The sequence below is a fragment of the Etheostoma spectabile genome, chromosome 10 (assembly GCF_008692095.1).
Source record: "Etheostoma spectabile isolate EspeVRDwgs_2016 chromosome 10, UIUC_Espe_1.0, whole genome shotgun sequence".
Lineage (NCBI taxonomy): Eukaryota > Metazoa > Chordata > Actinopteri > Perciformes > Percidae > Etheostoma > Etheostoma spectabile.
This window is the reverse complement of record NC_045742.1, coordinates 3,443,296-3,453,390: the sequence shown is the minus strand read 5'-3', so window position 1 is coordinate 3,453,390 and position 10,095 is coordinate 3,443,296. Positions and strand designations below refer to the sequence as shown.

Genomic DNA, 10,095 nt, shown 5'->3' with positions numbered 1-10,095 from the left:
TAGGGACCACTAAGGTCTATATAAAAGAGACTCCAGATACAGTATTAGGGACCACTAAGGTCTATATAAAAGAGACTTCAGATACAGTATTAGGGACCACTAAGGTCTATATAAAAGAGACTCCAGATACAGTATTAGGGACCACTAAGGTCTATGTAAAAGATACTTCAGATACAGTATTAGGGACCACTAAGGTCTATATAAAGAGACTTTGGATACTGTATTAGGGGACCACTAAGGTCTATATAAAAGAGACTCCAGATACAGTATTATGGGACCACTAAGGTCTATATAAAAGAGACTTCAGATACAGTATTATGGGACCACTAAGGTCTATATAAAAGAGACTCCAGATACAGTATTAGGGGACCACTAAGGTCTATATAAAAGAGACTCCAGATACAGTATACTTAACAATTCATGATGGTTTTTAGCAGATATGTTTTCCACAGTGTCACATATTCAGTCTTCTTCATGGTAATATCAACACAACCACTCTCTCTTTCGGCTGACTTTGAAACTCCACTTGTAGCTCGACATCAAAACAGACTGAAAAAAATCTCAAAGTTGATTCTTTCCTCCTCTTTTCCATCCCTCTGTTCATCAGCAGAGGTTTGTTTTAGAGCCAGCTGGCTGCAGGTCTCAGGCTGTGATCACTGCTGCGCTCTCTGATCAAACGAGGCTGCCGCTGATAGCAGGACAGACACACATTAAAGGGGAATGCCGCCCATTTTAAGAACTCACAGATGTTTTTTCCCCCCCCAAATCCACGACAGTAAATCAGTAAAATCAGCTAACTTGTAGGATATCACAGTTTAACCAACCAGGTGTTCTTATAAACCACCCGTACTTATAGCTACGACTAAGTAAAGCCCTTTAATTTGTAAGTATTCCACATATTTATTACTCTCAGCACCACCAGGGTCGTCGGACTGGGGGGGGGGGCTCAGTACCCAGGACCCTCATGTGAGGAGGGCCCAAAAAGATGCTAGATGAATAGCTGTGGGTGTGGGCAGGGGCCCATAGAGAAAAGATGGGTCCAGAATTTTGTGCTACGCCCCTGAACACCACAACGACGGCAGATGAACACCGCGAACGCACCGTGTAGGAAGGAGGTCAGGTGGATAAAACTAAGGGGTTTCGGGCGCCCGGATAGCTCAGTTGGTAGAGCAGGTCCTTTGCTGCATGCCATTCCCTCTCTCTCTCTCTCTCTCTCCTCTGTCATCTCTTCAGCTGTCCTGTCAATAAAAGGCCTAAAATTGCCCAAAAAATAATATTCGATTACGTATTACAGGGATCGGTATTTTAACCCTTTTATGGTATTTGGGTCAAATTGACCCATTTTAAATATTTACAAGAAGAAAAAGGGAACAAGTTACATTTTTCTACCTGAAAATCAACGTCCTTTCCTTATTTCCTGTGATAAACATGTATTCCTGACTCAATTCAGAACATTATTCTGGATATGACACTTATGTTGTTTCCATAGTGGATTTTTGATATTTTAACACATATGTTATCTCAACTGTTTGAAATGGAGATAAAGACAATATTAGTTAATAGATTATAAAGTAAAATTTCAGAATTGTTTTTAAAACCCCAAATAAGTCCCGGGTCTGTTTGACCCGAGGGACAGGAGAGTGTCCCGGAAGTAAAGACAACACAAGGGTTAAACCAAACCAAAATCTGCTATTCTTAGTTGTTTTGCAGCCTAAACGTAACTGTCGTCGCTGCATGCTAGTCACCTGTTGTTGGCTAAACTTAACTGCAACGATTGCTTAAACATGCTCAAATATATACATGCTTAAATAGCCCCCCCCCCCACGGTGCTCTGCACCCGGCTCCAGGGAGATCAGTGCAGGAGTGTGAGACGACTACAGCTTTACTGGTTTGAGGCTTTCAGGGCGGACGTTTGCTTTTTGTCTGTTTGGTGAAAGACAGAAGTTGTATCTGATGAATGTCTTCCGTCGTGTTTCTGTCCAACTCACCAGCTGCAACTAACAGCCAGAGACAAACAGGACACAGCGTCAAAAACTCAATGTCACAGGAAGAGTGTCTCATAACCCCTGAGTGCTTAGTGCTTAGTGCTTAGTGTGTGCATAGTGTGTGTGTGTGTGTGTGTGTGTGTGTGTGTGTGTGTGTGTGTGTGTGTGTGTGTGTGTGTGTGTGTGTGTGTGACAAGTGACAAAAAGCAACAAAAACGTTCGCAGAAGTAACAAAAACGTTAAAAACGAAAAACAAACAGAAAAAGCTACCCAAATCTTGTAAAAAGGGACTAAAACATTGTAATAAGTGACAACAAAATGTGTGTATGTGTGTGTGTGTGTGTGTGTGACTCTGGATCTGTGTGTGTGTGTGTGTGTGTCTGCATGTGTGTGTGTGTGCGTGTGTGTAGGCGGGTTATAGCATCTCCATCTGAGTGATTCAGAGTCTTTAACAGGACGTTCAGCTTCACTGTGGCAATGAGATTAGATCCGACATCACCTCAATACACACAGGACACTCCCTTCCACACAACTACACACACACACACACACACCACACACACACACACACACACACACACACAACACACACACACACACACACACCTTGCTGTATGTATGAGGTCATTTGCTGATCGCCAGCAACAGTCATACACATTTGTCAGGATTTTGAAACGTGTAGTTTTAAAGACATCGATGAGAGTCTGCCAGGCTGTTATTTATGTCCAAATGATTACCGTAGTTTTTTGGGTGATTACTGGCATCGTATTGAAAGTCCATCCATCACAAAGTCCTGTAGCAACTGAAAACGAGTGGAGAGTTCACATCCCAGTCAGATAAGATTTTAATCTACGATGCCGTAATGAACTGAGGTTGTGTGTTTGCTTCAGAGTGATTAACTCGTCTGTGAGCTCACCTTTATCTGACTGGCACCTCCTGTGTCTGAGCCTGCCTGCAGCTGTGTGTGTGTGTGTGTGTGTGTGTGTGTGTGTGTGTGTGTGTGTGTGTGTGTGTGTGTGTGTGTGTGTATGTGTGTGTGTGTGTGTGGTTATCAATGGATTTGTCATCTGAAACCTCAGGCATTTTATCTGACACCAAACCTCTGGTCTGATGGGAAGATAAACCCCGGAGTCTTGTCTGGTTTTTATCAGGATTTAGTTCTTTGTTTCAATGTGAAGAAATACATGAGAGACGCAGGAAAAGATAGGTAGGTGTCTCTTAAGAAATACATGTGAGACGCAGGAAAGGATAGGTAGGCTTCAATGTGAAGAAATACATGTGGAGTAACAACAGAGAGCTTTATTTGTCACGCGTGCACAGTGGGATGATGCTTTTGTTGGAGCGAGCCTCCGGGCCGCAGCTATTTAACCCTTGTGTTGTCTTCCCGTCAACCACGAAACATTAGTATCTTTTTTTCTGACGTCTTTGCCACTTTTTTGAGGTTGCGGGTGCTTTTTTTAGATGTTTTTTTTCTTAAGTTATTTGATATATATTTCAATGTTGACATTTCCAGCGCTTGTTTCATTTTTTCGTGAACAAAAAAAACTGAAAATGGGTCAAATTTGACAACGTGAGGGTCTATGGTGTGGACGCAGGATTGGATAGGTAGGAATTCAGTGTGTGCAATTAAAAAAGAATAGTTCAAATTTAGGTTAACCCTCGTGTTGTCTTCCATTTTTCTGGGTTGAAATTTCTAAATTTTGTTGTTCTTTTTCTATACTTTTTCTCGACGTTTTTGACAATTTTCATACAAATGTTTTTGTCACTTTTTTGACGTTTTTTTTAAATTATGTTTTAGTCAATTTTTTAACAATTTATTTGTCGCTTTTTCCAGTGTTTTTGATACTTTTTTTGTAATTTTTCAGCATAAAAAAAAAAAAAGAGACTGTTTTTGTTGATTTTTTTCCTGTGTTTTTGTACTATTTTTTCAACATTTGTCACTTTTTTCCATGATCTTTTGTCATAGTTCTGATAAAGAAAGAGTTTGTAAATGGGTCAAATTTGACCCGAGGACATGGAGGAGGATTTATTTATTTATCCAAGTGTTCCTGTCTATTTTCTTTCAATTGTTTTTCAGTCAAAAGCAGTAATGTATGTCAATGTTATTCATGCATGATCCAGGAAACTAGTCTTCAAAACGTTGACTTGATGAATAATACATGTTTTTGCAAAAGTTGACAAATCAAAGGCGTAAGGAAAGAGGGCGTCATACAAACATACAAACTCTCTGAGACTAATTTTTGAATTTGGGATATATACAGTAAATACAACTGAGTCTTGACCTTATTGTTGTAAGTTCCTGGTCTGTCCATGTGTCACATGTTACGCAGGGTTTGTTTTAACCCTCCTGTTGTCTTTGGGCTCAAATTTGACCCATTTTCCAAAAAATATATCTATATCAGAACGTGTCAAAAATGAACATGGATGGTTCCATTTAATGCTCTTCTCAAGTAAAACGAAGGATCAGTACACTACTTTCATTAAATTTGGGGTCTTTTATTACATTTTATAGCATTTTTCTGCTTTTCAAACTCAAAAATTAGGTTAAGTGTCGAATGAGTGTAAAACTCGTATGGGGGCGTGGAAGTGTCAAAATGTAAAAGTGAAAAAATTGTCGGTAAAAACGTCAACAATGTTGAAAAAAGCAACACAAAAGGAGAAAAAAACATCTTAAAAAAATGATAATGTGACAATAAGCTGAAAAAAAACCAACAACAATGCGCAAGATGTTGAAAAAAGTTGAAAAACAGGGTCGGTTGGAGATAGTTGTCATGTGTTGTGTTATTTATCTGACAGTGTGTGTGTGTGTGTGTGTGTGTGTGTGTATCTGCAGATACGGAGGCCAGGACTGTTCTGATTGGCAGAGCACCAAAGACAGCGGACACGGTGAGAGCGAGGCTGGTGATGTGGACTGGGAACCAGGAAGAGACTCACCCATAGACCCCCAGCTGGAGGAGGGACTCAACAATCTGCTCAACAACCCCGGTACACACACACACACACACACACACACACACACACACACACACACACACACACACACACACACACTGATTGAGGCTGGAAAATGCCAGGTGCTAACGGCGGCTAGCATTAAAAATCAAATCAAATCAAATCAAGGTCTTTTACAGACGCCTTTGCCATGACAACAGGAACAAATGACCAGTAACAACAACAGGATTAGGTCACATGATCAGAAACAGTCGCAAGCTGAAAGGAAGCAGAGCAGCCGTGTATGTGAGAGGTTTGGAAAAGACATAGCACAAGACCAGCGTTTCAGCTCAGAAAGTAGCATCAATTTCAGAGGCCGAGGACCAAATAAAGAGTTTTGTATTTTACCTTTGAACTTATTTGGTCAGAATCTCCTATTATTCTCCTGGAAAGCAAAGCTTAAAATGTCATGTGGATGCTGTGAGTTAATAGGTAAAACCTCAGCCCTCAGCCGTCTGTACGTTACTTTGTACGTTACTTTGTACGTTACTTTGTACGTTACTTTGTACGTTACTTTGTATGTAACTTCCAACATTTTGGACATTGCTTTGTATGTTACTTCTTACGTTACTTTGTACTTTACTATGTATGTTACTTTGTACGTTACTTTGTACGTTACTTTGTACGTTACTTTGTACGTTACTTTGTACGTTACTTTGTACGTTACTTCCAACATTTTGGACATTGCTTTGTATGTTACTTTGTACGTTACTTTGTACGTTACTTTGTACGTTACTTTGTACGTTACTTTGTACGTAACTTCCAACATTTTGGACATTGCTTTGTATGTTACTTCTTACGTTACTTTGTACGTTACTTCTTACGTTACTTCTTACGTTACTTTGTACGTTACTTTGTACGTAACTTCCAACATTTTGGACATTGCTTTGTATGTTACTTTGTACGTTACTTTGTACGTTACTTTGTACGTAACTTCCAACATTTTGGACATTGCTTTGTATGTTACTTCTTACGTTACTTTGTACGTTACTTCTTACGTTACTTCTTACGTTACTTTGTACGTTACTTTGTACGTTACTTCGTACGTTACTTCGTACGTTACTTCCAACATTTTGGACATTGCTTTGTATGTTACTTCTTACGTTACTTTGTACTTTACTATGTACGTCAATTTGTATGTTACTTTGCACATTATAGGATTGTCGTTACTTTGTGCGTTACTTTGTGCGTTACTTTGTGCGTTACTTTGTACAATATAGGACTGTAGGATTATACGTTCTACCCAACTTTATACTATTTTGTACATTACTTACATTACATACATTTCTCCATGATTCTCAGTACATTACTTCTTATGTTACTTCGTATGTTACATTAATTTGTATATTACGCCATTCATCACTTCATACTTTATGTCCCTTACTCTGTACATTTCTCTGTGACTCTCCGTACGTTATCTTGTATGTTACTTTTAGAGATTGCTTGATATGTTACTTCCCTCGTACATTACTCCGTGATACTGAGTGAAATAACTTAAATTACATGAAAAGTTACGTCTAGTGGGAATCAGCGCTTCTGTTACGAAGCCCTCACTAGCTCACACTTTCTTAGTGAAATGCAAACATGCACTCTAAGAAATATATGTCAATTAACAGGTGTATGACAGTAAATTTGGGTCAAAATGGAAAATGGGTCAAAAATGTGGAAAAAAGCAACACAAAAGGAGAAAGAAAAGCAAGATGTTGAAAAAAAATTGAAAAACGTGGGCAACGCAAGGGTTAACGCAAACTGATGAATGACTTTGGAGAAGGAGACTTTCGGACTAAGGGTTAATCATCTCCTTTGTGATTTGGGGTCAGCTGCACTCTAAGAAATATCTGTAAATCAACAGTTGTGTGACAGTAAATTTTAACAGAAATTGTCCCTGGTACGTGATTCACAGCTATATTTCTGTTAATTTACAATATAACAGAAAGTGTTTCTTTCAACATGATTATTAACACTTTTGGTGACTTTTTCAATGCTGTGGGTGCTTTTTTGATCTTTTTTTCCAAAGTTATTTGATATTTCTAATGTTGACATTTTCAGCTCTTATTTTGAAGGCCCATTTTTTTGTGATCAAAAACTGAAAACGGGTCAAATTTGACCGGGAACAACATGAGGGTTAACTGAAAAATTCAGTTTTTTAATTACGATAGAAAGTCCGGGTAATGAGCTATCGGTACTGTTTCTGTTATTTTACGGATTTATTTCTTAGAGTGTAGTACTTTTGCGTGACTCTCCAGTGTTTGTGTTTCTATTTCGACTCTTTAAAACCCAGGTGGTGTCCTTGACAGGTGGTGTCCTTGAGTTTAGCTGCGACGTCCTGGTGAAACTCTTTGATTCATCAGGACAAAAGCAGCCGAGCTTGGATCCCCCGCAGAACATAAAGACCGGTCACTCACAATCTCACAATGGACACACGCCGACAAATGTAGAAAACAGGAAGAAAGGAGGAAATAGCACAGTGGCAGGTTATACATCCACCTCCACCTCCACCCACATGCTCCACTCATCTGGGCTTCTCACTACAACTTAGGCTCTGTTTCCGAGACTGTTAGACATGTTTATTTCTTTGTCTTATAGGATGTTTCAATGCTTGAAAATGGCCAACAATTTGATGAAAATGTCTCATTAAAATAAGGTGTGACTCTATTTTGATACTTCCAGGAGTCCACTATGTACTTACTTGTGTAGTTTTTACACTATGACAGGGTGGTGTTGTCTCAAATCGCAAACAGCAATTATGCTCTGACCGGAAATGGCTCTTTTTCTTCTGTTTGATTTCACTTCAATTTTATTTATAGTATCAATTCATAACAAGAGTTATCTGTAGACACTTTACAGATAGAGCAGGTCTAGACCACATTCCAGAATTTACAAGGACCCAACAGGTCTAGTAGTTTCCTCCAGAGCAAGCAACAGGGCCACAGTGGCGAGGAAAAACTTCCTTTTAGGGAGAAACCTGGGACAGACCCAGACCCAGGCCCAGGGCCAGACCTAGACCCAGACCCAGACCCAGGCCCAGACCCAGACCCAGATCCAGACCCAGGCTCTTGGTCGGTAGTGTCTGACGACCGGTTGGGGTTTGAATGATGAATGGCAATAACAGTCACAAAAAATAGTAGTTTGTAGTAGTTCTTTGTAGTAGTTCATGGCATAGCAGGGCACTGTGGAGCATTACAAGGCCCAGCAGGACGTAGCAGGACGTAGCAGGACGTAGCAGGACATAGCAGGATGTAGCAGGACGTAGCAGGTCGTAGCAGGGCGTAGCAGGGCACAGCAGGATGTAGCAGGACGTAGCAGGACGTAGCAGGGCGTAGCAGGGCACAGCAGGATGTAGCAGGACGTAGCAGGACGTAGCAGGGCGTAGCAGGGCACAGCAGGATGTAGCAGGACGTAGCAGCATGTAGCAGGACGTAGCAGGATGTAGCAGGGCGTAGCAGGGCACAGCAGCATGTAGCAGGATGTAGCAGGATGTAGCAGGACGTAGCAAGACGTAGCAGGATGTAGCAGGACGTAGCAGAGTGTAGCAGGATGTAGCAGGATGTAGCAGAACGTAGCAGGGCACAGCAGGATGTAGCAGGACGTAGCAGAGTGTAGCAGGATGTAGCAGGATGTAGCAGAACGTAGCAGGGCACAGCAGGATGTAGCAGGACGTAGCAGAGTGTAGCAGGATGTAGCAGGACGTAGCAGGACGTAGCAGAACATTTAGCAGGACCACGGCGACAGCTGCTACCATGATTTTGGAGCCTCTCTGATCCGAGGAAACATGCTGGGGAAAACGGACATAAGGACTCCGGGGAATGACTCCCCAGAGCTCGGTTAGTAACAAGCATTTCTGGGACATGGATGCACATAAATGGAAAGATAGAAAGATAGAGGAGAGAAATGTGTAATGAGTTTAATGGTAAATTGTAGCCGGGCGGAGCCTTGTTGTCGCCTATTGTCGCCCAACAAAATATACACTGGCTTGTTTTCACACTGACTGCAATTAAGTGCTACTTAAAAAACAACACATATGTATTACATTTGTATAGTTTGTATAGTCATGTAGACATGTTTCTTTCTTTGTCTTAAACGGGATGTTTCAACGCTTGAAAATGGCCAAAAATTTGACTCACACCTTATTTTAATGAGACATTTTCATCAATTTTGATACTTCCGTACACTTACATGTAGTTCACTATGTACTTACTTGTGTAGTGCTTACACTATGACAGGGTAGTGTTGTCTCAAATTCCAAATTGCAGTTACGTTCTGAGCGGAAATGGCTCTTTTTCTCCTTTTTAATGGTAAATTGTAGCCGGGCGGAGCCTTGTTGTCGCATATTGTTGCCCAACAAAACATCTGACTACAGTTAAATGCTACTTAAAAAAACAACACATGTGTGTATTACATTTGTTTAGTTTGTATGGTATAGTTTCCCAAGTATGAAAATACGTTGGTGGTTCAGTAGCTTCCTCTCCGAAGCAAAGATGGCGACCACTGAGGGCAAGAAGTGTCCAGCGGTTCCACACTTAATGTTTTGACCGTTTTGAGTGCAGGATCTGGATCCTGGTCCCACTTTGTGAGTGTGAACGCACTATTTACTTAACCCTCATGTTGTCCTCATGTTGTCCTATATCAATGTTCTTTTTAATTCCCCAAAATAACATGATTGATTCCAACGCTCTTTGCCAAGTACAAATCTCTACTTTCATTAATGTTGTGTCTTATTCAATTTTATAGCATTTGAAAACAAATTGAAGTGTTGTTGAAATAGTATTGAGTAAAAGTTGACATATTCCAGTCTGTGATTATCATCAACATCCATTCCTTTACTTTTGTCTAAATAATTCCAAATTTCTGCTTTTCTAACTCAAACATTAGGTATAATTTCCTATAAATGAGGTTTATTGATCATAAATTACAATAACTGTAAAACTGAAGGTAATAAGTTAGTGTTACGTAGTGTTGAACATTGAAAAAAGTGTCAAAACTGTTGAAAAAAGGGACAAAAATGTAAGAAAAAGTAAGAAGAACAAAACAACAAATAACAATAAAACACATCAACAAAAGTGATGATTTTCAATTTTGACTGCAAGACAACACAAGGGTTAAGATAGAAGTGGCAATG

General features: G+C 40.1%; 1 protein-coding gene and 1 long non-coding RNA gene across 3 annotated transcripts in view; one reads left to right on the top strand and one right to left on the bottom strand.

Annotated features, from left to right (window-relative positions):
* LOC116696432 (uncharacterized) overlaps nucleotides 1-1,057 on the bottom strand; it is an 11,518-nt gene extending 10,461 nt beyond the window's left edge. Inside the window, exon 1 of the long non-coding RNA XR_004333725.1 lies at nucleotides 961-1,057. This is a non-coding gene — a long non-coding RNA (uncharacterized LOC116696432). The remainder of the gene's footprint in view (nucleotides 1-960) is intronic.
* The window catches only part of pcdh12 (protocadherin 12), a 28,364-nt gene that overhangs the window by 9,632 nt on the left and 8,637 nt on the right, over nucleotides 1-10,095 (top strand). For both annotated transcript variants that reach the window (XM_032527432.1, XM_032527431.1), the window contains exon 3: nucleotides 4,819-4,970. In XM_032527432.1, coding sequence (XP_032383323.1) covers nucleotides 4,819-4,970 — 152 coding nt within the window. The remainder of the gene's footprint in view (nucleotides 1-4,818; nucleotides 4,971-10,095) is intronic.